The sequence below is a fragment of the Clupea harengus genome, chromosome 14, assembly GCF_900700415.2.
Source record: "Clupea harengus chromosome 14, Ch_v2.0.2, whole genome shotgun sequence".
Classification (NCBI taxonomy): domain Eukaryota; kingdom Metazoa; phylum Chordata; class Actinopteri; order Clupeiformes; family Clupeidae; genus Clupea; species Clupea harengus.
Genome location: NC_045165.1, coordinates 21,618,712 through 21,646,568, shown reverse-complemented (window position 1 = coordinate 21,646,568; position 27,857 = coordinate 21,618,712). Strand labels below are relative to the sequence as shown.

At 46.2% G+C, this 27,857-nt stretch overlaps 1 protein-coding gene across 1 annotated transcript; it reads right to left on the bottom strand.

The window, feature by feature from the left end:
• Window positions 1-297: 297 nt before the first annotated feature.
• Window positions 298-26,788, bottom strand: pdss2 (prenyl (decaprenyl) diphosphate synthase, subunit 2). Its single transcript, XM_012824240.3, has 8 exons — window positions 26,078-26,788; window positions 20,806-20,940; window positions 12,333-12,531; window positions 4,421-4,495; window positions 3,075-3,245; window positions 2,631-2,762; window positions 2,220-2,255; window positions 298-821 (listed from the first exon to the last, which is right to left on the bottom strand). The coding sequence occupies exons 1-8, from the start codon at window positions 26,317-26,319 to the stop codon at window positions 666-668; spliced, it is 1,146 nt and encodes a 381-aa protein (XP_012679694.1). The 5' UTR covers window positions 26,320-26,788; the 3' UTR covers window positions 298-665.
• Between the last annotated feature and the right edge of the window lie 1,069 nt (window positions 26,789-27,857).

Here is a 27,857-nt window from a genome sequence, read left to right as displayed (position 1 = left end):
CCCTGGCGCCAGCCCGCACGACGGCCCAATCAATACTGCCGCATTTCCTGTCCATTTGCTCAGGTCACGGGAGTGGGCCTCATTAATAATTTCTGCTAGCACAGCTTCAAGTGTGCCTGTGGCAGGACCAAGGGAAGCAGTTTGACCTTTTTTTTCTCTCGTTTGCCCTGATTTTGTCTGCTATCACACACTTGCAGTGGAACAAAAAGACAACTGAATGATTTGTGAGATATCATGGACAAGGGGTTGAGTTGTAGCAGTAACAAAGAAAATAAACCAAAGCAAGCAATTAAATACATGCATAAAGCATTTAATATATAATTTATAACGGAAACGCTAACTTCAAATTTGACATTTAAAATATACATAATACAATCTTCATATTAGATTTCATCCAATCAGTTGAAATGAGAAGCTATGCACACTGCATACTGCAGCAAACGGTGCCTCTTCTGCGGTTTACTCTATCCTGCATATAAGACTCATCTGCATGGAATTTCATTGAATATGCCAGCTTTTTCGAGACACACCTGGTTCCAAATCCATCTGTTTAACAGACACCTGCTCCTATAAAGGCTGTAAGTCACAGATGAGAATGTTGTGGCATACATATTGTGGCAGTTGAGGTAATGTTCTTCACCGGAATGCGGTGGAAAAGGTATTGGTCAGATCTTGGTGACGGCAGAGGCGATGTTCTCTAGCGCGGATCGCGCCTCTGAGGGAGGGAAGCGCCTGATGGCCTCCAAAGCTTTGTTTCCGTGGTAACTGCACAGGTCCATGGCTTGGCTCACTCCTTTTTCGGTTTTGATTGTTAACCACAGCTGTCCAGAGCAAGGGGAAGAACAGCATGGTCAGGTGAATTCATATTTTACACTAATTATCCTACATGATAATTATCCAGTCGATTTACAAAATCTTATTTTGTTTCATATCTCTGTTCAATACAAAAAGATTTCTGGGAAAACCTTCACTTTGTTCACCCCAAAATGTTAAACGCCAACACTCACAGAAACACACACTCTCTTGCTCACAATCATGGGTACATTTAACCGTTAGTCTACCGTCCCTTGTGGTTCGGCTTCTGCCCTCTTAGGACAACACTTGCTTGAGGCATTTGGACAAAATGATTGGGAAGACAGGTTGTGCTGAAAAGCCCCTGTGGAGCTTGTCTTAAAAACACAGAGAGCAGAGAGCATCACTCGACTGGCACATAATGTGGGACTGTGTTCACTTTGGGGAGAGGAGCGCACGGAGGCTGCAGTCTAAACGCTCTCCCCTCGCGTGTTCTCTGTCCTGTCTGTAAAGTTACAACCTAAATGGTACAGTGGTTATGTCCCAGCAGAAGTCCTCAGACGATCACATTTTGTATAAAATTGTGCTGCATTTTATGTGTTTGTTCATGTACTAGTGTTCTGGCTGGGCACCGCTGAAAGTATGCTGTACCTTGGTACATGTTCAGGTCTCAGTCATTTCCTTCGGAGTTGTAACCAGCAGTTTTTGCTGAGGCCTATTGGTTGATCTCTCATGTATTTGACAGTTTAGCGCAGCGTTCATGCTGACGGCTGTCACACACAGTCACCACAGTTTCCTCTGCGCCGTGTCCCTGCCCCCCTGGTGAAGGAGATTCTCCACCGATGCCACCGTCCCCGAGTCGCTCTGTCTCCTCCGTAAATAGGCCCTGGTACTTTATCCCTCTTGATTTGGTTTCAGACGCGACCCGAGATCCCCCTGTTCTCTCACTCTTCCTGCCCCCCCCCGCCCCCTCATCTGTCTCCCCTTCTTTCTTCTCCATCTGACTTTGGAAACCAAATTTCTAAACTTGCTATCAGTTACAGCCAACAGACACCCTCCTGTCCCCTCACACTCCGGCTGCAACCGTACCCTGACCCATCCCTCACTAGCGCCCCAGAGGTGGGAGAGACGTGAAAGTTGTAAAGGGGCACTGGGTCCGCTGAGTGTCTGCTGGAGAGGTTTTCTCTCTCGGTTTAACTCTTTGATTTAGATATTGCATACTGGTACTGTTCAAAGTTTGCTGATGATAAATAGGGCTGTTTTTGCAAGGTGTCTATAGTTTCACTCTGGTCTCCTCTATCAGGGTATAGTAGAAATGCTTTGTTTGCTTTCCAAAAGGACACCGTGAATGGCCATTTAATTGGGTATTCTATTCCAATAAATGCTTAGAGAGATGAAATAAGGGAGAAGGGTATATGTTCTCTCACCTTAGTGTAATCTATAGGTCTTCCTATGCTTCTTGCCTGAGAAAAGAAAAGGGTGAACATTATCAGGTGCTGTCATGAAGGTGTACAATAGTACACTGTAAAATCAAACTGTAGATGTGATGTGCCACAGACAGTATAGAATAGTTTTTCTGTTTTTGAGGAAGTTAAAATCATATCACCATAAAAAATACTGTATATTACAGAGGCATTTTTTAATAAGTCAATGAATGGCAACATCAAATAATGAACTAACCCCTTCAGATTACCATTCATGTCATCTTCCAAGCTCCAACATCCCAGTCGCATGCATTACACATTACACTGTATCAGTACGCATTACTATTGCAACTGGCTGTGAAAAACCCAAGTCACTGAGGAAGTGTCTGTGTCTTTGTGGGGTGCAAACACTACCTGTTGCAGCTGCTGGAGCCACTTCTCCTGCCCCACGATTTGCCGGTGGAAGACCACTGGAGCCAGGTCCATGCTGAAGGGAAGGGGCTCCGCTGCGCTGCTCTTCACAAACGGCTGCAGGTCAGAGTTCAGCTGCCAAAATGAGGAAAACAAAAGTTAGACAGCCAGCACGCTGCCCAAAACTCAACTCAGTCAAGGATTAGGATGCTGGAGAGCCTTGAGGAACAGATGGATGCAACAGATGCAAGCTCCTTCGAGGGCCCGGAATGGGTGTATGCAAGGTATGTTCTTACGCCTACAAATCTTTGCTCCTCGAGAACTTGTACTCGCTCAAACATTTTTTATGATAACTTATGAATTATTTAAATGATCTCAGCAATGCAAGGGGGAGCAGAGACAGTTTTTCCTGAGTGTGAGTTTTTTTCTGGACGCTGGCTGGTGTACCTTGTGGCCGAGGGACAGGTGCTTGCCGTACTGGTAGGCCAGCATCTGGGCATCCATGTTGTGCTTGGCCAACTCCATGGCTGCCTGGCAGCTCTTTGCCAGCAAAGCACCGTGGGATAGGAACGCCTGGTCCTCCCATGAGGCCAGGGAGACATCAGCATTACTGGAGTCCTGAGAATGGGGGAGGAACAGAAGTGAATCATTGCTGTAAAAACATCCATGTTCCATGTACAAATTCATTGAGTGGATTTATTCAAGGGGAAAGGGATCTCATCAGCATAGCGTTTTGGTCTGAAGATGTCTGAAACTGATAAGTAATTCTCCACCACTACATAGAGGGGGGGGGGGGAAATGTTCAATAAAATCCAGCCAATACTTCGAAACGATCACAAAGAAAGTATCCAGATTTCCTATCCATTCATACCTGTTACCTTCAAAAACATGCAGCGAGAAAAACAAAATACGACAAAAAAGGAGCGGAGTGGGGGGGCTGAAATCGGAGCGCGCTTGGAAGGAGAAAACGATGCGGTGTCTGCTCGGAATCCTCTCCTCTAAAAGGGGCAAGGTGAAACTCGAGCCGCCTCTGCCCCCCGTCACAAATACTCTCCCCTTGCATCCCGGAGGAAACGTGGCCCAGACCAGACATTCAGGCTGTTTGCATCATGCACTAACTTTCTCCCTTTCATTCATTATTTACTCAGATCATTCTGTTCTCCTCTGTTCTGTTCTGGTCTGTTCTGTTCTGCCATGAATGGCCTCTCCCTGACCGTCTGGTGCCACAATCCTGCTTCAAACTCCACAAAATTGGGCTGATTATGGAAAGTTGCTCTGGCCCTGCTGTGCATCTGATCATGCGAGTCCAATTTCGTATTATGAACCTGCCAATAAAATGTCACATTTCATCTGAACTGCAGTGTGTCTGCTGTGCATGTATGTATGCACTCCTAGCGACCGCCGCGAAACCCCTGCACAACCCGCAAGCAGAATGTTTACAGTAGATACTGGTGTCATGTGACGCTTCTCCATTGATCAGGTGGAACTAGTTTATTCATCCTTTGAAGTATTGCCCATACATCTCTCAAAAACACCTTTTCACAATCCCTTCCTCCTGACCATATGTCTGCTCAGTGTATCCAGCGACTGGAGCAGAATATGTAACGTGATCTGGAAGGAACAACATGTTTACAGTCACGCAACACCAGCCACCCTAAACTGTGGCCAATTGAATCTGTCTCGGCCTGGTCAATGGCGTAATGTTCCACAGAGGCCTCGTGACTGACTTGATTAGGCCGAATGTGGTTGAGGGTCCCCTTGTGGCTGACTGTGGGAGCTGCACGTCCTCTTACCTCGGCAGAGTGCGAGCCCTCGGTGTAGATGCCCTGCACCAGGTCACCAATGGCACTGGAGATCACCTCCACAACCTGGAGACAGAAACACAGTGTGGCTGTTAATGGCCATTCTCTCAAAAGAATGATCAGAAATGTCAAAATCTGGATTTACATTTGCATCAACACAAACAAAAAAAGCATATATTAGCCCCGACATGGTCTAAATATGGGAAGATGAAGTAAAAATGGAAATATGATCCATGTCAACCATATGTCCGAAATGTTTTCCTACATACATATACACACACGTAACACAAACAAAAAAAATTACTTAAAATGCAAGGGTGAAAATGAAACTTCAAAGGGTCGAAAATTAAATTCATGGTCTTGATTCCACAAGAGAGAACTTGCCAGTTTGAACTACATACAGGCTGACTCTTTATGGTATGTATGGTACACCTCATGTAATCTTGGAGCTGCCCAAGGGAGGTGAGGAGGTGGGGAGGTGAGGAGGTGAGGGGCTGGCTGAGAGAGACCGTTAAGCGGCTTGTCATCATCCTCGTGCTGCCGTCTCGTTATCAGGCGGCACGGATGGCCTGATGTTTTGGTTGGACACGTTCAGACGGGGCTTTGTTAATACGAGTCATATTTATAGCACAGCCCTCACCCAGCCCAAACTGTATTAGTGGGGTGGATTGGGTGTCCGTCCTGCAGTTAAAAAGCAGATGGTGAGTAAAAACAGAGAAATGTCCAGAGGGTTGAGGGGTTAATGAGGCTCCAGACATCTGGTACCTCACACATTCGCGCGCAGGAGCATCCACGAGCTCGCACACACACACACACACACATAAACACAAACACACACACACACACACACACACACACACACACACACACACACACACACACACACACACACACCTCTACTCTACACAAATATACGCAGCAAAATAAGACTGTGTTTATTACATTTTCAACCTCTCACGCCACCTTATGCTTCAACCTCCATTTGAAAACGACATGCTATGCTTCCTTCGAAAGGAAAACCCCTTGCCGCCTGTGAAACATACATACATTAACAGGCACAGGAACACACACACTCCCTCACACACTCACTCACTCACTCATTCACTCACACACACACACACACACACCATCAGAGAGCATCAGCCCTGAGTGAAACCACATGCACTAGCAGCATGGGGTACAGCACAGAGAGAGGGAGCTGGCTGAACGGAGAGGCTTGAGAGGTTTGGGCTTCTGCTTGTTCAAAGAGGCACCCAGCACTCGGCGGGCAAACAGCTTGACTAAGGAAAATAAAGAGACTCTTGATGTCCGCGTCCCCTGGGGAAGCTTTCATGAGGGCATGCGGCACAAAGCACCCGCCCCCCCCAAAAAAAAAAAAAAAACAAACAACAAAAGAGGCAACTCATTTTAAGTGTTTTTTTTTTCTGCCCATTTACGGTTTTGTTAAAAGTCAAGAGTTTCGGGAGGCCAGGCAGGAGAGTTGAAAACTTCCACTGGACTGTAGAGTGAATAGCACAGAGATGACAGTGGAGAGGACAGAGACAGGAAGACAATAAAGGAGAAGCAGGGGATATAATACATTGCCACACTAACCAGACACAAATGGCTAATGAAATACATGAGAGAATACAAACCAAGACATTATCTAATTCCCCACAACTCACTGAGCGCTTGAACTCCTGCATCAGAGCAGAGAGAATATGACCAGCGAGGAAAGGAAGAGACAAATAATGGCTCTTTCAAGCTGCGCACTCAGTCACACAAATCTTGAGCCAACTTTATTGTGTTACCTACGCTTTCCTGAAGGGGGCCTGCATGTGCCCATTGTCCAGATTTAATCAGTTCTCTTCTTATTTCCCCAATATAATTAGGAAATATGAATCCAGGAGAGGAGGAAAGGGTTGGGGCTATGGGGGGGGTTAAATTGTCAGACGTGTCGCCTTTCATATAACTGCCGCGAGTCTAACGTTTCACACACCCTCCACTACCTCTACTGGCCCCTACGCAGATCTTACACCCCCCCCCCCCCCTCTCTGTAATGTGGAGAGGAACGGCTAATTAGACAGGCTCCACTTTTGCCTGTTCCAAAACTCTGTTAGGCTGTCAGGATAACACAACCACAGCCATTCTTCTGAAAATGACAGGAAAGGAGAAGTGCATCACACATGTCTTCATGAAATCCAGACATTTATTTTGAGTTATTTGGTAACACCACTCTCGTCTCTACCCAAGTCTCCCTCTGTGTATGTCTGTGTGTGTGTGTGTGTGTGTGTGTGTGTGTGTGTGTGTGTGTGTGTGCGCCCACTGCGAAACCGGATCCTTGAGGAAATATTGAGGCAACCCGACTCCGTCGCCAAAGAACCAAAAAGGACAATGCGCCTACAGTGTTACCAGATGTGCTGTCTTTGCTGGGCTGAGAATGAAAAAAACAAGGGGCAGATTAGAGAAGGGGGGGCTTTTTTTTGGGGGGGGAAAGTATCAGATAAAATCCTCCCCCTCCCCTGTTCCCTTCCACCACCGACTACCCTCCCTCCATCCCTCCCTCGTTCCCAAATCCAGCCGGCTTGGGTTTCGCCGACAGGTCTGTGAGGGGGAGAAAGATGAGCAGGGGCCTGGGTGTCACCTTACCGTTTATACTAGAGCTCAGCCAGGATCGCTCTCAAGGCCAGAGCGCATAATACAGATCAATCACGCGCGCAGAAAAACACCCCTGCCGCTTTTTTGGAGAGGGACCCACATTACTACCCCCCCCCCCCCCCATTTCTCTCCAGACCTGGTCCACAGAGCTTTGCTTCAGGGCACAGAGGGCTTAGCTCAGACAGATGCTGGCCACATCTGTATGAGGCTCTCCGCTTCCTCTCGGAGCAACGCATGGCTAGACGGGCATTAGCCTAGCAATCGCGGTTCCGTCGGAGGGTGCCGCTGTCCTGTCGTGTGCTCTTCCCGAGTGTTGAAGTAAACGTTGACAGTGGAAAGGGGGGGGATCTCCCAGGAAAGCACCACGGGGCTGTCCAGACGCCACACACGGTTAAGACCTCAAGCCGCGGTGGCAGCGTCGCCCGCGAGGGGGGGAGGGTGGTGATCTCTGCTTTCAAGCATCTCCGTGCGGCACGCTCGAGTCCGCCGCTAGGCTGGTTCATCTTTCTGCCGGTTTAAAAGCAGCGTGAGCCGGATCAGAATGGAACGTGTGTCTTTTCATCACTCCTCAATGCGTGCCGGCTCAGGTTGCGGGCTGGCCGCTGTGACGCAACGCAAGGTTTCAATTAAAGTTTACACCCAAGTTAGTGAGAGCCAATCTCACACTCACACCCTCTTTCTGAATGGGTGTTTGAGCTCAGGGAACATATTCTCTCACGAGGGTGAAGGAGCTACATCTATCTGTCTGTGTGTGTGTGTGTGTGTGTGTGTGTGTGTGTGTGTGCAACTGATGGAAATGGGCATGACTATAGGTCTCAACAATGCTCAAAGAGCCACCGAAGAAAGAAAAACACAAAAAAATCTACTCACATGGCAGATGAGAACACACCAGTAAAAGCAATGACTATACCCACCCACTCACAAACATGTGTGAGCCAGCCAATCACTGACTGAGTGGAACACTTAACTAAAGGAACTGAGGAACTGACTTTGACAAGTAGCCCAGGTCTTCAAATCCTCACAGAAAAACATCACATCGCACCACCAGGGGGAGCTCCTGAATGCTACTGTGCATCTAACGAATGCCTCCCATCTCTCTGTCTTTTTCTCGCTCTCTCACACACACACACACACACACACACACACACACACACACACACACACACACACACACACACACACACACAGAGAGAGAGAGAGAAACACATACACACCCTCTTAACACAGTATCTGCTGTATTGGGTCACACTAAATAGCTGACTGACATTTCATACAAGTCCAGCAAACTTTACAACAGGAGGCGAGTTCAGTAGTTCAGCTCCTCTCAACACCAGGATGGCTGCTTCCCTCCGAGGGCCAGGAGCCGTGCTCTCTCCTTCCTCCCTCTCTCTCGCACAGCTGCGCTAGCTCAGAACCTTGAGAACTTTTCTCCAAAGTCCCCCCCCCCCCTCTCCACTGTCTTAATCTTCACCATCTACATCTCATTTTCCCCAGGTCAGGGAAAGAGACAACAAAAAAACGAGAGAAAGAGAGAGAAAGAGAGAGAAAAGAGAGCGCTAAAGTGAAACTAATCTGGGCCGCTATCAGTGAGGGGGTTGTGTTTAGTCTTTGGCGAACTGAGCGCGGGGATATCCAGGATTCCCCTCGGAGGACGACATGCATGTCTGACCTTAAAACGACCCCACTGCGACCTCCTCACCGTGTGAACGGCTGCTCCGGGGGCAGGGTTTGGTGGCGGTGGTAGTGGTGGTGGTGGGTAAGGTGGACGTTTTGGATGGGGTGAGGTGTAGGGGTGGCTGCAGGGGTGGGGGTCCCCAGGATACAGGCCAACTTGAAGTGGGGAGCGAGATGTGTTTCGTTTCCATTCGCTCAGAGGCCGCACATTCTGCAGGCTGCGTTTGGTGACAGGACCTGTCAACATTCAAACACCAGGCGACATGCATATGAGCACACACTGCCTATGTGAATGGGAACATGTGTGTGTGTGTGTGTGTTTGTGTGTGTGTGTGTGTGTGTGTGTGTATGTGTGTATGACCATACTACATGTGCATACAAGTGGGGACCATTACCTGCTATTACCTCATAACAGACAACACTGAGTGTCTATAGCGACTACTTTAAAGTGCACATTTACACAATACTGCACAAATACAAACCTACCTTACCACTGACTATGCTTAGGTGAATCTCAGGTATGTCTGCTAGCATGTGCACGTGTGAAACGGAGAGGGAGAGGGAGAGAGAGAGAGAGATGTTGGTTTGCATGTGCAGAGGTCCGTCCACTCTCCTGTAGGCGGAGATATTGATTTGCTGATTTAATCAATTGGCTAGGGTCAGGCTGAAACAGACACAGGTAGCTTGCTTTAAGTGGTGTTTAAGTCCTCCGTAAGGATTGTTGATACTCTTGCAAATACTCCACATAACAGAAGATAACCCAGGTTGACCTCCCAACAAACACACACACACACACACACACACACACACACACACACACACACACACACACACAAATCCATTCTCCGGGGTCACCACTTACAAACTACTCTGGGATGGTCAATACTGATTACTGACAACATCAAGCCATTCGAGCCAAAACATTCGACTACTAGTAAGCCAATACAAGTAGCATGACCAGACACCCACAGCCCACACCACGGACACTCAGTCAGCTGAGATGAGGACAAGAGAGAACTGATGGATTTGCTTTCTAGGCCTTTCTGTTCTTCTTTGCACATGTACTGAAATAACACAAAATTGCCTTTTTGCGATCTCAATCAGAGCCGCTGTGTGTACGTGATGCACAGACGTATTTAGAAAGCAGCCGTCTGACACAGATCAACTGGCCACTCTGGCGTGCTGCATGACCGGGAGGAGAGGGGCTTCAAAGAGGCCACGGAGAATCCTCTGGCAGATGGCAGAAACCTGAGAGAGTCAGCTGACCGTTCCCCCTGCCTCGCCATCTCCCGGGCTCTGCTGAGATCACCATAGTTTCGACAACAACAGGCGTGTTTGGGCTCTTCGGGCCACTCGCCTAGAGTCAGTTTTCACATACACAGCCAGGTGCTAGTTCTGCTGAGGGAAGCAGCAAGCACAGAGCTCATCTTGAGTCAAGTATTTAAGACTAGGAATACCAGTAATTAATGTCAAAATAAGTCATCTTAAATCCTCTGGAGTTGGGAAACAGATTCAGGCACTTTAATGACAAGGATATTTTTGGAAATGTAAGCTTTAAACAAAAACAGTGGTTTTTAAAAAGGTCCTCAGGGTGTTGTACGCACAAATGATTTCAGCCACTCCATTCACTTGACAGTAAAATGACTTGCTAACATTCATGCACCTATTACTGTTGCAGCCTTAAGTAGGAGGGAGGGGTAGAGGCTTTTCTACACTGAATATGCACTTTTTTCAGGTAAATGGTTCACCGTCGCCAAGCCTTTTCACAGAAGACCCCGACAGAGTGCAGATGACAAAAACTGAAGCAATGACATTGTGACATTGACACACAAACTGCAGTCTAAGGATAGACAGGCTACAATGTACAGGCTACATTTTCTTCACTTGAAACCTGTCATCTGTTATGTTATCCTAACAATTTCCCCCATTCATTGTATCAATGTCAACTAAATAAGAGCTCACTCTGGCTCAGAGCAAAGTGATGAGCCACACAACATCAGACTGCACACAGAATATAGAAGGACTTCTGTCTGAATTCCAGCCTCAGTCCTTTTGATCTGTAAACCAGACACAATCTCCCTCATTAGGACACATGCTCAGAGAGGTCAAAAACTTTGGTAAACCTTCATCTTCCATGTTTGCCTCAAAATAAGCAAATTATGTTTGAGCATGGATGACATTTTGTTACAGTGGACATTCTCCGTCCTGAAAACCAAAACTAAAGACCAAGCCTTTCCCATGGGAATAAAACTGCAAATGAAGGGGTGGGTATTTACACGTTCCTGCCGCTGCTGTGGCTGAGAAAGGTGCATATGTAACAGATTTGAATGTGGTCCACCAAATTTCCCCACCAAAGCTGTGTTTCTCCTGTTCCTGTTTTCCGTTTTGCCAAGCTTCTGTGGATCTAGGGTACAGGGGGTGTTGCGTGGGTGTGGAATTCCCAGGCTTGGATATCTCACGTTTTGGAGGCTACCCGCTGCTGATGGAAGACATGAGCTTGAGCCTCAGGTCCGTGAGGAACGAGTGGCAGACTACTGTGATAAACTCTGGGAAGAGAGAGATTGCTAACAACTGTTTTCAGCTAACCCGCTCCAAGCTTAGTGTGGACAGGAGATGGGTTTTTTGGACTTCGGACTCTGGCCAACACAACAGCGAATTCTGGACCGGCTCCATAATACACTGGACTCTGATACTCATTTTACTAAAAAGGAATCGTTAGGTTGTGACTCGAAACTGCCATACTGCAGTGAAAATGACTTTCCTGATAAATGTTGTCGAGGTCCTATATGTTGGAGAGTAATACAAGCAGACAAGATATCTTCATCACAACCCAACGCAGGAACTGAGAGCATACTCCCGTCACACATACTTACTGTGCAGTACACTTCTTTAAAACACTTTTTCGATGACATGTGCCGACATCTGCCAAGTTAAGCGGGCCAGATCAATTGAGAACCAGTTTAGACGAACAAGGAGATTAGAGAGATCTCTACTATCATTTCGTCTTCATATAAAGAACTTCCCCTTCGCCCCTTTGGGTCTCACCCCACCATGGGAACATCTAGTCTCAGCACCAGGACCCAAATGGGTGGACTTCCCTTCCAAGCGAGGGACATGATCAGCTTCTACTCACTACATTTCATCAATACTTTTCAAGGACCTTTCACAACCTTCACAAAATTGCGTACTTAATCACTGAATAACAATGAAACAACAACCTTCTATATTCCTTTTTGTTTTCCTAATAGGCTAGTTAGTTACGTCAATGGTGGAAACTATCATGCTGCAGAAATTCTCACTGCAAAACTTTATCCATGTAAGAGTACAATAACATAGTTCATTACATTAGACCTCATTAGAACTTTAAATGAATTTACTTTATGAATTCCATGACTTTTTCAGGATTTCCATGATCGTGGGAACCCTGTAAATATGTTGGAGACAGGATAGCCAGAGGCACGATCCTCAGGTTGCATACAGGCATGAATAAAACCTATTGAGGAAATGAGGGAGTACAAGGCAGCAACAAGGCACTCAACCTCTGTGTTATCACGTCAGAAATCTAGGCCACAGGTTAGGAGATATTTTTTACCTTGGTGTTGTTCAGCTGAGCCAGTCCAGTGCAAGCATTGGCCAAAAGGAAGTCTCCACTCAATACCGCCATTTTGTTTCCGAACTGCATGTCTTTGAGAGGTCCATCGGCATTGGTCCAGTCCTTGAGGTTGACGATCCCACGGTGTACCAAGAAGGCCGTATGAATGAGCTCTGTTATCTCAGCAAGGTTCCTCTGACTGAAGCAAGATGGAGAGTAAAATTAGACCCATATTCACTCAACTCAAAAAAAAAAAAAAAAGATTTGTCACTTTAAACTGTACTGACTCTTTTCTGGTTAAACTCAGTTGAAAAACTCAATATTTCTACAGAAAAGATGCTTTCCACTGCAGACTGAAAAAAAATCTTAACAAAACTGGTCATGGTTGAAGATGAAGATGGATGAAGATGGATGTATTTTGTTATATTTATAGTTCTATATTTCAGTACAAACACTTTAAAGTGTTTGTACTGAAATATATAAATATAAATATAACAAAATACAGTACATTCCCTATACAATCATCCATCTTCATCAAACACTGCCCAGAACATAGGCACTTCTCAAACACAACACCCCAACCACTATACAACTCCTTGCTTGGAGTTTAAAATAAATATAAATAAATAAATAGAGAGACAAACGAAAGGCGGGAGAGAAAAAACCCCACAACATTTTAAACAATTTCTAAATGACTGCAACTCTTGATTATCAGAGATGAAATGGTCATTGAATGGCCCATTTCACACAAAGGTTATGGGGAGGTTGGGGGGGAAAGCAGGAGGCTATAATCAAATGTTGATTCAGCCCTTCCGAAGGGAATAATCAGGTTGTTCCGCGTCGCGTGCGAGGTAGCCGTGGTGATGCACGGAGAATGTGTGGTGGGAGGGTCCCGAGAGCTGATGGCCACTTAGGCGTCTTTCACCGGGTGAGAAAGTGTCCTGATGAGATAATTCCCTTGCAACTGCCCGTCTACCGACAACGCAAGTTTATGTGTGTTAGAGTGTGAGTGAGTGACTGTGTGTGTGTGTGTGTGTGTGTGTGTGTGTGTGTGTGTGTGAGTAAGAAAGAGGGAAAGAAAGAGAGACGGGAGGGGTGACCATTTGTGACACACATGCGCACACACACACACATAAACACACACAGAAAGGTCTGGCTGCAGGTAATTGTATGGTTCTGTAGTTGCGTCGAGTCGTTGTTAAAATGCACTAATATCCCTCTTTCTGTATTTCCATCTTATTCTTCTGTTCAATCACCACCTATTGTGCCTGTACTGAGGAAGAGAGAGGAGAGGAGAGGAGAGAAGAGAGGAGAGGGATGGGCTCCCGAAGGTGCTGCCTGCCGAACAAAAGGCAGACTTACATCCAGCCAAACATCATGGACAAAACACTGTGTACTAAGTCCTGCCGAGCCAGACCTTTTCAAACGTGTGAGCAATGATTTCTCTTCCAATGTATTGCCTTTCAGCTCATTATAGTTATCAGTATACTTCATTAAATGCTTAGTAGGTCGCATCTTGACATTGCATGTCTCAATAATTCAAAACGTGGCTCTTTATGGGCCAATTAATTGTGGACGGATGAATAACCTTAGGCTGTTTTCACACTTGGAACAGAGACTGGTGCACTCCCCAATACCACCAAGTAATCAATCAATGAGTAGTATCAACTACTGTGACAAGGCATCCAAGCACAGACGTCTGCCTCACTGAGTATTGTATTGTGTGACTGACCAGCAGCACTCAACATTTCATCGGCAGCTTCAAGGCATCTCTGGCCAGCCCTCTCATCAGGACCAGCAGTGCGGGAGCCAGGGGGTGGAGTAGGCAAGGGGTATAAATAGCTTCGGGGCCTCTGTTGCATAGCAACCGATGGCATCTTGCGAAGGGGTTACGCCCCTTCTGACACGCCCCCTTCTCTCAAGCGCTCTGCTCCCATTTTCTAGCTTCAGTCACAGGCTGCTTGAAATTTTCGTGTGCAAGTGCACTGCAGCAGACCTTCCAGAGCATCCTTCAGTCATTGCACTGCATCTATACTACACACCACACCACACCACTACACTCTCTGCATTCAATGACAAAGGGTGACCATGGAAGACCAGTTCAAGTGAAAACACATTTCCAGAAAACTTGGAAAAACTGCTGTGAATAAAAAATTAAAAAAAGCACTCGTGACTTTTAGTAATCTAAGTAGGACCTATGGGTTTTTAGAAGCCTGAACTTCCTTGCTTGTTCCTGGTCCGCGAGATGCTCTGACTGTGGCCTGTGTGTTGCTCTGTTCGTCCTCCCTCACGATGACTGGGACGGGCTGATAAGGGCAGACAGGATTCCCACATCACTCTCTCAAGCTCTAAATCCCACAATCCCATGCCACAGGGCCAGATAAGTGTTCTACCATCTACCTCTCCCGAATGCCACTTATCAGACTCGTTTCCTCACAGGAGAGCCTCGTTAGAGGGCACTATTCCACCAACGGCCATGGTGATTAGCTGATTATTTTCTTGTTCACGTGGCACTGTCAGGCAACTCCAGATTAACACTCGACGCTCAGTCCTCCTGAATCTACGGAGCTGAACAGAAGTGGACACATCTCACTAAATGCATGAAGCGCAGGCAAACATTTCAGCCACCAACATCAATGTGATGAGCAGGTGACGCCCGGGTGCAAGAGTTAGCACGTGATTAATGATAAATCAATAAGCATGTACCAAGCCACATAACCTAAGGTTAATTTACATCTAGTCAATTACAAAGCCTCTTTACCGTAGCTTGGCTCTCTCTCACACACACTCTCACACACACACACACCCCCATATGGGGCACTAAATGCAGGTGAATATAGAGCATGAATTTTCCACTCTCTAGTCCCACCAAATGATTTGTTATCGAAACGGCATGTGCACTGGAGAGCAGCCGTCCGCCTGCCCCTGCACCCCACCCTCACCTTGCTCTTTCTCAATCTTTTTCTCTCTCTCTCTCTCTCTCTCTCCATCCGTCTGTCTCCCGGAGACCTGGGGAGCCATCAGCCGCCCGCACTGGAGCAGGAGACATTTTACAAATGTTGCATGTCACAGTGGGCGGAGCTGGGCCCCATGAGGTATCAATCAACCTCCCCATCAGAGCCCCAGCTGCTAATGAGCCTGCAGCCCCGTGTCACAGACCATGAGCTCCACGAGAGAGAGCGAGAGAGAGAGAGAGAGGGAGGGAGAGAGAGGGAGAGAGAGGGAGAGAAATAAGATGGAGAGGAGGAAGGAAAGAAAGAACAAGGCGTGAAAAACAGAGGAGATGAGGTGACCAAGTTGGGCTCTCAGACTGACATATGTTGCAATTTGTGTGGTGCGTGGAGTGAATAGTGGGTGTGTGTGTGTGTGTGTGTGTGTGTGTGTGTGTGTGTGTGTGTGTGTGTGTGTGTGTGTGTGTGTGTGTGTGTGTGTGTGTGTGTGTGTGTGTGTGTGTGTGTGTGTGTGTGTGTGTGTGTGTGCTGGCGCATGCTATAGTGATTCTGCGTGTGTTTTTGTTAACATTTGTTAATCAGCCAAGAAATTATGGTCCTTGTATCCCGACTTGTGAGAGAACAGAAAGTCCATGACCTTGAACGGCGTTTTCATTAATAAGGAACTCCACTAAAGAGACGCTTGCCTGCAGGGGAACTCAATGAATCAGCGTCCACCACCCCCACATTACCATTCACTAAAGTCTCTCTTCCTGATATTTCTTACAAATAAAAATACCTGCAGTTTATCGCCACTATGAGGGTACTGTTGTTCCACACATCAAGGTTTTGGCAACTGCTAAAAAACAAAAACATTTCCCACTTTTTTAGGGCCAACTTTTTGTTGGCACACACACTGAAGTGGTACAGAGAAACCCACAGCCTCTGAATGTGCGTTTGTGTTTGGGCACAGCCATGCTACACCAGGATCCCCTGGATAACATGACCGCATACAAAAACGACGGCCAAATAAACATGTGTTTGTGCATTTACTTATTTTTCTATGAAATTGGCCCTGACCAAAATTGTCGTAGTCAACAAAGTTTATTTCCAAAGGCAAGCTTCTGTGCCTAAGTCTCCACCTGTGAGTGTGTGTGTGTGTGTGTGTGTGTGTGTGTGTGTGTGTGTGTGTGTGTGTGTGTGTGTGTGTGTGTGTGTGTGTGTGTGTGTGTGCGTGCGTGTGTGCATGTGCAGACTACAAGCAGTTGCCTCTGCACGTTGAGCTTTCATATGCAAAAATGCCTCTAGGTGACAATGTGGTTCAATGTGCCACAGACGGTGACTCTCGGGGCTTTGTGCTGAAATCAAAGAAATTCACAGAAGGCATGTGAGAGAATAAAAGCAAGCAAACACACACACACACACACACACACACACGTAACAGGCGGCCAGTCGGTGAAGCTGCCTGCCATGGCTGGAAGAATGTGGTCACTTCCTGTCGTAGGGCCAGCTGAATGCAGGAACACAGTGGTGGCTTTAGGCCCCCGACGCCACCAAGGGCCCATCCCTCCCATGTGCCACCTCCACTATTTTCCCCACTCTCTCACTCGCTCTCCTACCCTGCCCCTCTCTCTCTCTCTCTCTCTCTCTCTCTCTCTCTCCAACCTGCCTCTTTCTCTCTCTCTCTTTCTGCCCATCACACCTCTCACTCTCTTTCTCTCTCCATCCCTACCTTCCCTGCCTCTCTCTCTATCTATCCCCCAAACTCTCTCTCCCTCTTTCTCTCTGTTCCTCACCTCTCTCTCTCCCCCCTAACATCCCTCACTCCCTCGCTGTCTCCCTCCCTCTCTCTCTTTCCCCCAGACCTGAGTGCTGGCCAGGCCCAGCTCAAGAAAGAGCTCATTCAGATGCCCCGCTCTCTACCTGCCAAGCACAACAACAGCTTCTGGTAACTACTTGGCAACACCATGAAATGATCCACACATGAAAATTGCCCTTTCTGTGCGGCATTCCTCTAAAAAAAAAAAAAAGCCTTATGTTTGTCTCGCTTGCTGTGTGTGTGTGAGTGTGAGTGTGAGTGTGAGTGTGAGTGTGAGTGTGAGTGTGTGTGTGTGTGTGTGTGTGTGTGTGTGTGTGTGTGTGTGTGTGTGTGTGTGTGTGTGTGTGTGTGTGTGTGTGTATTTTGCATGAGGTGTTTGTGAAAGACAGTTGTAATCGGAAACAGGATATGAGCACGAGGCTGGACGGAGCAGGAGGGTTGTGCCATCACAGCCAGCCGCAGCGAAACATGAATGAACGCACACTCCACCTTAGTGTTGCACGGTGTACCGGTACTAGAAAAGTACCGCGGTACCCTTACGTTAAAAACGATACGATTTTGCATATTTTTGGTACCGGTACTTCATTAAAAAAGCACGCAATCAGAGCGCACTCACTGTTCCGCTCCCTGTCAGGCTGCCTGCACGCATTGACTGTAAGGGGCTGCCCAGCTCTCACACATGCAAATACTTCGGGTACGAAGCAGACACTGAAGGAAAACCCATCGACACACACAGAACCTTCAAATCCACTCAGGCAAAGGGAGGGAACACGTCGAATATGGCTAAGCACCTATCAGACAGACACCCCGAACTTTTCAGAAAGTTCAAAGAACGACAGGTTAGCAAATGCGATTATAAACATGAACACCCAAGCTCACCCATATACAGCCTAACACGAGTAGCCTTAGCCTAGTTTAGCTAGGGTGACCAGACGTCCTCTTTTACCCGGACACATTTAGGTCTCGAAAAAGAGGACGTCTGCTTTGTCTTGTGTTGCAATTGCTTGATGTTTGACTGTGTTAGGAAAGTTGTTGACTTGCTAGTTTGTCATAAACAAAGAAAGCAAATTTAACAGGTTTCGCTAAATGTAGCCGCTAGCAAGACATCTCGTTAGCGATGTTAGCAAGCTTGTTATAACAGGCTTGGACATTGATGCTAGTACTACGTTTTTTTTCACCCCTGATGCTAGTATTAAGTGCTCTTTGTAATGTTATTGTGATAGCCATGTTGGCTAGGTTGCCAACGACTTTCCTAACACAGTCAAACATCAAGCAAGTGGCTTCATCTGGCAAAAGAACTGTCCAGAAAATGAGACAATGCACATTATCGTCATGACTATTATCATTTTTTTGTTAGAATATCAGTTGCTAACAAGACCATCACAAAATACATTTCAGTTAATTTATAGAGTTAGTGTTCTGTTAGCGTGTAAATAGTTTGTAAAGTGTGTAAATAGTTCAGTTGTAATAAGTGCATAAACAATTGCAATAGTTGCAAGTTGCAACAAGTGCGAATATTCATAATTCAAAATAATTCTACCAGACAGACAGGCTGTCTCATTGTTCACCATAGTGTAATGGCATGTGTGTATTGGTGCAAAGGTATGTGGTGGCATGTTTTTCATTGTTGTTTTTTCAATAAAGGGGAGAAATTGCCCTTTAATTATGTGTCTATCTTTAATCTACCCACATAGCTTTAGGTTTTTTTCCACCTCAAACACACTGTAAAATTATGTAATTCATACTTATGGAAATAACTATGTAGTCATATAGTCAGATACGGACAATAGGTCTACATAGCCGTGTATAATCAATGCTATGATGTCACCATGTAGTTTTCATTAATATCTTGCTGTGGGCTAATACTAATATGAATGCCATTTGTTAAGTGTTCAAAAAGCTGGGCAGGAACAAGCTGGTAAAAAAGGGAACCTTACAGATGTTTTGTTTATTACTATCATAGATAAATATACCAGTATCGTATCGTATTTGTGGTATCGTATCGTATTTGTGGTATCGTAAGTATCGGGTATCGTGATATTTTGGCAAGTATAGTATCGAAGTCATAATTTTGGTATCGTGACAACCCTACTCCACCTCTTTCACGAGCCCAGTCATACCATCCTCCTCCGACCAATAGGCCCCAATCACTCGATGAGCGTCTGCCTCAACCGCAGCTCCCTCAAAACTGAAGAAGGACCCTCTGACAAGGTAGCGACTTGTGGACACACAACAATGCACGCTGAGCCTCTCCGCTGCCTCCACTTTTCAGAATGAACCATCGCTCTACGAACAGCCCCTTGAGCGCGTATTGTTGGCTATGAAGTGAGCAACAGTAGTGTTCCCCTCTTTCATTTTTCAGAGTTTGTATTCCTCTTGTGGTGGTGGGGTGTTGCAGTGTCATGAGAATGGATTGGGGGGGGGGGAGGGGTCATGAGAATGGATTGGAGCAGTGTCAAGAGAATGGATTGGTGTTTCCAAAATCGGAACGGGGACTGCTCCGCTACCCCACTGTTACGCTCAGCACAGCAAAGCCTTGCAGCCCCTCCCAGTCACAATGTGGAATCTCGGCTCGGCTGAGGCTCCCTAAGCCAGATGACCAGCCTGTGGGGGGGGGGGTCGCTGGAATGAAGCTGCTAATGAGGAGCGCTAGCGAGTCGTTTAGCACTCCTGGCCTCGTTTCAAATTGGCCCCGAAACCGGGAGCGATGAGGTGCAAAAGCAGGAGGAGGAGGAGGAGGAGGAGGTGGTTGAGGCGAGTGGGGGAGGGGGCGGGGGGGCACAGGGCTTCTCTCTGCCTGCTCCCCCGGGGACCTCCGATGCCCCAAATCCTCCTCTTTGTCTGCGGGACTTGGGTGGCTGAATTCATCAGGGATGGAGGACAGGAGCGGCAGGAGGCTGAGCCGTGATGCCCTACAGAGAGGCTCTCCACTCTCGCCAGCACACCGAGGGGAAAGAGCCGTTTTAAGGAGGAGTGATTAAAAAAAAAAAAGCCTCACTTCATTACCATTGCTAAAATGGACGTTTCGGGGGCTTCTTTCCAAGGTCGCTGTAATTCTCTTGAGAAAAAAAAATGCTGTCCCTAAACTAACTGCACTCTTTAGTTTGTCCGCCAAAGACATGTTTCTTGTGCTTTTTTCTGTGGCTATTTTGACCTTTGAGGACTGTGGTTCAGTGTGCTGGAGGGATGCGAGGACACTGGGCTCTGAGCCTTCCAAAGCCCTGGTAGCGAGGTGGGTGGGGTGGTTGAGCAGCTTATTTCTCACAAAGTGAATCTAACCTTGAAGACTCCGTCTGATGTGGCTCCACGTGGTCAAAACATTTACAAAACACAATCAGAGCTGTAGGAAAGCACAGACGACAGAAAGATCGATCAAATCGCAAGACCTACCCTCTTGCCTCAGGAGGCTAAATAAAACTGCGGAGTATCTGTGTGTGTGTGAGTGAGTGTGTGTGTGTGTGTGAGTGAGTGTGTGAGTGAGTGTGTGAGTGTGTGAGTGAGTGTGTGAGTGTGTGAGTGTGTGAGTGTGTGAGTGTGAGTGAGTGTGTGAGTGAGTGTGTGAGTGAGTGTGTGAGTGAGTGTGTGAGTGTGTGTGTGAGTGAGTGTGTCTGTGTGTCTGTGTGTCTGTGTGTCTGTGTGTCTGTGTGTCTGTGTGTCTGTGTGTCTGTGTGTCTGTGTGTCTGTGTGTCTGTGTGTGGGGGGGGTGGGACCAGGCCTGACTTACCTGGGGTATATGCCGCTGACCATGTCCGGGAGCTGGGGGTCAGGGATGCTGCGGCTGGGGCCGGCCGCCTTGGACATGAGGAGCACTACCAGCCCCCGCATCTGCAGGTTGTTTTTGCTGTCGTACACAAAGCCCCTGTGGCACAAGAGACACACTGGCATCAGAGTGTGTGTGTGTGTGTGTGTGTGTGTGTGTGTGTCTGTGTGTGTGTGAAACCATTTTAAATACAGCCTCAAGTTTAACAGCATGCCACACAGTCACACACTCTGTTAAGTACCTATTAGCCGTCTCAATGAAGAAAGATAAGAGCCTATCAGTGGGCCTAACTCTACAATTACAATACAGCACATGCCGTCACTCTTAATAATATCATGTTACCGACTCAGTGTAAAACTATATAATTCAAAGCAAAAGTTCCTCAACATTCAACTTGTTTGCCTTAGAATTAAGATGAGGCACACATTCGAACCACACACATTTTATTTATTTTGCGGACTATTTTTGGTTTCCGTCAAAGTGGCTCACAGCACAGGGAAGGCATGTGTGCTCCCTAGGAATCAAACCCATACCAGCTGAGCTACCGGAACACACAAGAGCTATGCACACACCACACACACAAAGTTATAACTGTGGACAAACTTCTGAGAACAGCCTGAGGTCCCTGTGGACCACCTTCAAACCCAGCACAGCAGAATGCAGCAGCTAATATTACCCACGCTTTTTGAACTCCATGGAGGGAAGCCCCTAGCATGTAAGATTTTCGGTTTTTCTGTCTTTTTTCCTCTCGCTCCTCTGCTGCGGTGCCATGGCGGACCCCTGCGTTAGGCTGATTTATCCTCAGCACAGGCCAGAACCTCGGGGGATCAATCTCATTTTCACAACAAGAATTTCCCCCAACCGGTCTGGAATGCCAGGGGTAAACCCGAGCCCTCTTGCTTTCCTTCTGCTCCACTAGTAACCAATCTCCCCCCAGCCCCATAATCAGATGGTAATCAAATGCACGGAACGATCGGTTAACAAGACGCTTCTTCATTTATTTTCACAGACGAGACAAGACTGCCTCTCCTGGGTTGAGCGCACTTCAATTGGGCTTCCGAGTCCCCATCAACATGCTCTTTATTCACTCAGGTTCCGTAACAAGGCAAACAGAACGGCTAATTGCTGCTTCTTCAGGACGACACAGAGATGGAGGTCAAGACAATTATGAGGAGAGCTGCCTTTCAAGATCGTCATTAATTTGCTGCCAAGTCAAAGGATGAGTCCGACTGCACTGGAGGAAGGTGGCAAGTTGCCTCGTGGCTCTCAGCTCTGACCTGCAACAGCCTCTGAATAATTAGCACACTGGAACGGATTTTTTATTTAGAACCAGAAGACAGGCTGCTGATGCCAAACAGCAAAATGTTGAGGGCTGGGTTGTAGAGAGGCGTTTTTTGGCTGAAACGTCCCTTTGGGCCAACATAACTTGCGTCATATTAAATTCAAATAAACTAGTCTTACATAAGTTTCAGAGAAAGTTATTTAATTTAGAATGTGACGTTTTTCGTTTTCTTTACCACTTTTCGGTACTAGCTTAGCCTTTTTAGTTTACTGTCGTTAACTTTGCGTTATTGTATGAATTTACAACTTGTTCATGTTCACCTTTTTGGAGCCAAATAAATGGATTATATTCTTTCAGGTTTGGAATATCGAGAGTGCGTAATCCACTACCTGCTCACCAGACCCACGGCCTTGACTGGATCTTGGAGTTTCAAAATTAGAAACCATAGAAAGGCCGCCACATCCATTATACAAACCAACAACCAATGTCAGGGTTCAAGCGCAACTGTCAAAGGCATTCAGAGGACTGATCAAAGCCCTGGGCTGCAGGTTCTCAGGAAGTGCCTTATCTCTTCAGCAGTCGGTCAGTTAAGTCAGGTACCCCCTTAGGTCAGGGCACGTGAATGATGACCATAGACTGTTACAGTTGATCTTGGACCATGGCTGTCTGTTACGTATGGAACAGTAATTCAATCTAACTGTGACGGAGCCCAACACAGCAGACCTACCCATCACTACAGCACCTCTGTGTATGCGAGTTGTTTGCTGTATGTGTGTGTGAGAGAGTGTGAGTGAGTGAGTGAGTGAGTGAGTGAGTGAGTGCGTGAGTGCGTGAGTGCGTGTGTTTGAGAGACGGGGGACATTGATCTGCTGTGGTTGTGTAGGATCTTCTCCAGAGCTGTGCATGTGTGTATGAAAGTGTCTGTGCATGTGAGTAGGGGGGGGGGTTGTGCATTTGGGGGCTAAGCAGCTTCGACTGCTGCTGGGTGCCGAGGAGATAAAACACCCTGGCTCTCCCTCGGGAGCGCTTAGATAGAGCACCTCTAATCCTGCCCCTAGGGAGTCCCATTCACCATGAATCAACGCCGTCGTTAGCAACCAGGGATGACATGTGGCCACGCCCCCTCAGCTCCTACCCAGACAACCAACCTCTGCATGACCCCCCTCCCCCCAACCGGGCAAAGAAAAAGAGAGGAGAGAGAATAGGTAAATGGAGGAGAGACAGCCAACGGGAGGTAGAGAACACGGTACCAAACTGCAGCCTGGAACAGAAGGAGGACAAAGGCAGAGCAGGTCGAAAGGGACAACGGAAAGAAATAGAGATCGAGCCCAGGAGAAAGGTGTCAGTCTCCTCCGACTTTTAAAGCAGTTGAGCAGCAAGGCTAGTGGTAGCTCTGACGTCACACCTTAAAATTGGACAAAAACGTCCTGCTTTCAAAGCACCACCGGCTGGTGGGAAAAAAGTACGCTGGAATCTCATGTCTTTACTCCATTACAGTACATGTAGGGCGCCACAGGGTATGTCACTGCAGATCCAACGGCACTCGCTCTGCTCTTGAGGGAGAAATTAGTAATGTTTGTGTCAGATGGCACACCACGAGACAATCAATCAGTCAGCCTACAGTGCCAATGAGTATGGAGCTGAAGGGTACAAGGGTGTGTGTGTGTGTGTGTGTGTGTGTGTGTGTGCGTGCGTGTATGTGTGTGTACGTGTGTGTGTGTGTGCGTGTGTGCGTGTGCGTGTGTGAGAGAGAGAGAGAGAGAGAGAGAGAGAGAGAGAGAGAGAGAGAAAGCGGGAAAGCGGGAAAGCGTGAGAGAGATCAAGCAAGTGAGCAAAACAATGGGAGTGGCTGTCATTTCAGATATACTGTCATCTCCTCACAAATTGAAGACAACTGCAGTTCTTGAAGGAAGAGCAAGTTGGCCCATTGTTGAAGAAGGAATGTGAGAACGTGAGCCATCAGCGATGTGCCTATGTCAGATAGAGGTCAAGAGGCTGCTCTCAGCAATCAGCGCTTACATGGGTCAGACAAGAACCAAAGACCTCCTCTGCTCTCATTCACTCAGTGATGTTCACTCAGTGGTTCCCGCCGCTTGCTTCAACCTCCTTTAACCTCCCTCTCTCTCACTCCACTCCTCTTGCAGCTTGTCTTCTTTCTTTCTTTCTCTGCTCTCCTCTCCCACTCTCCTAAACTTCAGCAAGCTGAGTGGCATTTTTTAAGAATGAAGGGAAAGGGGAGAGGAGGAGGAGAAAAGCGAGCTGGCCCGGGGTCCGCCTGTCTGCCATTGTGGATATTTTTGTCCGCTCCACGTCTTGGGGCGGAGACACTCCAGGAAATACGAGCTGGCCGGCCTGCGCTGACGGTGAGGAATCAGACTGTCAGAGGTCCACTTCAGGTCCGATGCTACAACACTGAAATGGATTGTCATATCAGATTCAGGTGTATAGGTTATTACACCCTTGGGCTACGGTTTCCAGCACAGTCGTCCACATGGTCGGATTGGGTTCCAGTTTTCTTTTCCACAGACTCTCTCCCTCTCTCTCTCTCTCTCTCTCTCTCTCTCTCCCCTCAATTTCCCCTGTCTGTGCTCTTCACTCTGGTGGTCGCACCCTTGAAGGGTATGAAGGCTGGCAGGAGTTCCTACCCTCCAGCTTTGCCAACATTCTGAAAGTAAAATTCCGATGCAGGCACCTTTGGCAAGAGAGCTAAGATACTAATGGAATGCATTAACTCCATTTGTTTGAGGCTTTGATGTAATATTTGAGGATTACCTCTCAGTATCCTAACATCAGCATCACGCATAAAGGTCTTTTTCTTCAATACAAATCAATTCCAGAGTTTTTAGCAAACACTCTTTTACTCACTCTCGCCAAGCATTACATTCTGACTTTAAAATATTAAGATCTAGCAAAGAGATATGTTTGTAAAATCACCATATTATATCACAACTCAAGTTAGTATTCATTGCCATCAAATATATAAATGAACAAAATCAATCTCTGTCTTTAGCCTCACTAAAGGATGACACCCTATGCTTGCTTCCTTACTTACAAACAGCCCAACTGGACTGCACCTGAGATGTTAAGAAGATGAGAGTTTTAGTCCAGTTTTGCCACACCTGAGAGTTCTGTTAGCCTAACCAAAAGTAAAAAGACATTCGATCTTTATGTGTTTAACAAATAAAGCATCAGTCAATTTTGGCTTGACTGCATAACCTGAGCCAAACAGATAGACTTGGACCATGAGGTAAGAAGGCAGTATTGGAGTTGCTATGAGAAACCACAGGAGGGAGCCTCCACCCCCTATTTTTAGGATGAGCACTACACAGGAGAGATGCATGCATGCATCCAACAGATACACAAATCCATTCATATCATATCAAAGGTATTTAGTGTTTTCCATTCAAAATGGCATTCACAAAAACAAGATCTGTTAATGTCATTGCTGACTCCATGTTGGCTGACTTCACTTGGCTCCTCTGGGTAACACTAGGGTGTTCTCTTGCTTACTTCCTTCCTTCCGATGCACATCTACCCCAAGTGTGCACCTTGCCAAAGTAAAATCAAGGACCGGATATGTAGGCCTACTGCTGCCATAGGGGAAGACCGTACCCTCTCAATCCAAAGCCCTGACATGCTGTAGGTTATAGACCAAGTGACACCTGTAAGATTCCATCAATGGTGAGAACTGTAATTAGCAATCTGGTCTGGCATTCACCATAATAGAATAAAAAAAACTGATCACGAATATGACAGCATAGTACATTAAAGACTGTTACCTTCCAGTTCACACGCCCATGCAATTCAGTACAAAATCATTTCTTTGTGAAATGCAACACGTCTGTACCCAAAGGGTGAGGTTTGTGAGGCAATTGTGAGGTTTTGTCTTTAGAGAAAAGTGAAATGAAAACACAAACTTCAATGACATTAAGACGTTAAGTTATAAGACAATACCTTGCGGTGTTGAGAAGTGGATGCTTTGTTCCAACAAGTTTTCTGACGTGCATTGCCACATTACTTAGTTCATCACTGAGTAAGCAGCGCAGGCTCATAAACGAAGTCGGATATCCAACTATTTTCTCTGCATCTGAGACCACCTTAGTCCAACTTGAAGGAGACGTGTTGGAGAATAGACTGATACTCCTTATTCCTCTTCTTAAACCAATGCACGAAAGTCGAGACCACATTACTGCCATTGTTCTACAGGTAACTAGAGTTATAACTAAGGTTAGCTAGTGAGGAGATTCAAGTCAAACTTGTAGTAGACTACAGTAATAGAACGTTTCACGTAACTTAAAGGCAAGCTGTCCAAATATGAGAATTAATTCCGTAAAGTAATAACTATTTACCTAATCATTAAAGTAGCACACTTGTCTCACACAATCAATGAATGTGTAGATCTGCCGGCTACTTGTTAGCCAGCCAGCTAATCAGCTAGCAGTCATGGTGGCTACTGGCAATGTCACGTCCTAGTGTAATTCCTCTAACATGTATTCTCTACGAACTAATACATTTTGTAGTAACAAACAATCGATGCGACGATTCTGTACGTCAGTATTTGTGCACAAAATGTTATTGAGCAGGTTATATCCAATGAATAAAGCAAGCCAGGTGTTATGACACTTGCAACGGCGCGGCCATCTTGACTGAATCGCATCACGGCATGTCGCAATTTCTTAACCCCGTCATTGCCGACCAACAGTAATGCGTAATTTTTCTCCATTGTTAGGCCAGAATAACTGGAAATACCTTCAATATTTGCTTTTTCGGTTACTACTCATTGTCATTGTCCTTATTCCCTGAAACATCATCATTGTACTGTATTTTATAATTTCAGTTAGAAATCCAAAAGGTTATGTTTTTTTAATCATGTGATGAAATCTAAAACAAGAATGTTTTACTCTCAAATCAAGTCAGCAACGTTTATGAATCTAGCATGACCGAATTTCGTAGATTGTTGGTGGATTGTTTTTTCTAGCATTTATCACTCTAACATCAAGAACAGTAGGCTATAGGCTATCAAATAATGCTGTGATTCACTAAGAGATTTGACTCGGCAATAGCTCTGCTACAGGTCAAAAGCCAGAAAAAAAACACAACTGACACAGATGCAAGATATAAAGTCCTAATCCTAATACTAGGATGAAGGAAGTCAAAAAAAGAAAGAATAAGAAAGCTAAAGAAGTGTGAAGGATTCCCCAGTTATGTTTTTTAAAAAGAACAAGGTCATCTGAAAATCACTATTGTAGCCTATTGATATCATGTCGATCGTATGATGTATATTTTGAACCAAGCAGCTGTGGAACTGATGTCAAAATGGTTTTGAAGCTGAAGATTGTGTGACTGACAATCAAGTTTGCTGAGGCAAATGTAAAATGTGAAATATTGGTGACTTAGACAGACCTGTAATAAAACAGCTGTGTTGTATCCTCTGCCACATGATTTCAGAGACGTGAGCCTGCTTAAAAAAAGTGTAACAAAGTTACTTGTTTTGCAGCAGTGTATTGTGTCTGACAATCTTGTAACTTGTCTGTGTGGGGCGCATCATATTGCTATATTGTTCCTTTTAAAAAGTAATTTAACAAATCCGGCTGTGTTTCTGTATTCCCCGTCTTTATATTTCTCATGGTCAGTTTCACTGTTACTGTTATTTAATTGCACTGAGAAGTTTTGATGACACATCATACATCAGCTGTCTTGGATCTTTTTTTATTGCAACTCAAAGCAAAGTTCA

Excerpts from the sequence above, each read along its gene's own strand:
- pdss2 (XM_012824240.3), bottom strand. The coding sequence starts at position 26,319 with ATGGCAGTAATGTGGTCTCGACTTTCGTGCATTGGTTTAAGAAGAGGA. Across the intron at positions 12,532-20,805 it reads GTCAGCGGCATATACCCCAG|TCAGAGGAACCTTGCTGAGA; the intron begins GTAAGTCAGGCC and ends ATCTTGCTTCAG. Across the intron at positions 2,256-2,630 it reads GGCTCCAGCAGCTGCAACAG|GCAAGAAGCATAGGAAGACC; the intron begins GTAGTGTTTGCA and ends TTCTTTTCTCAG.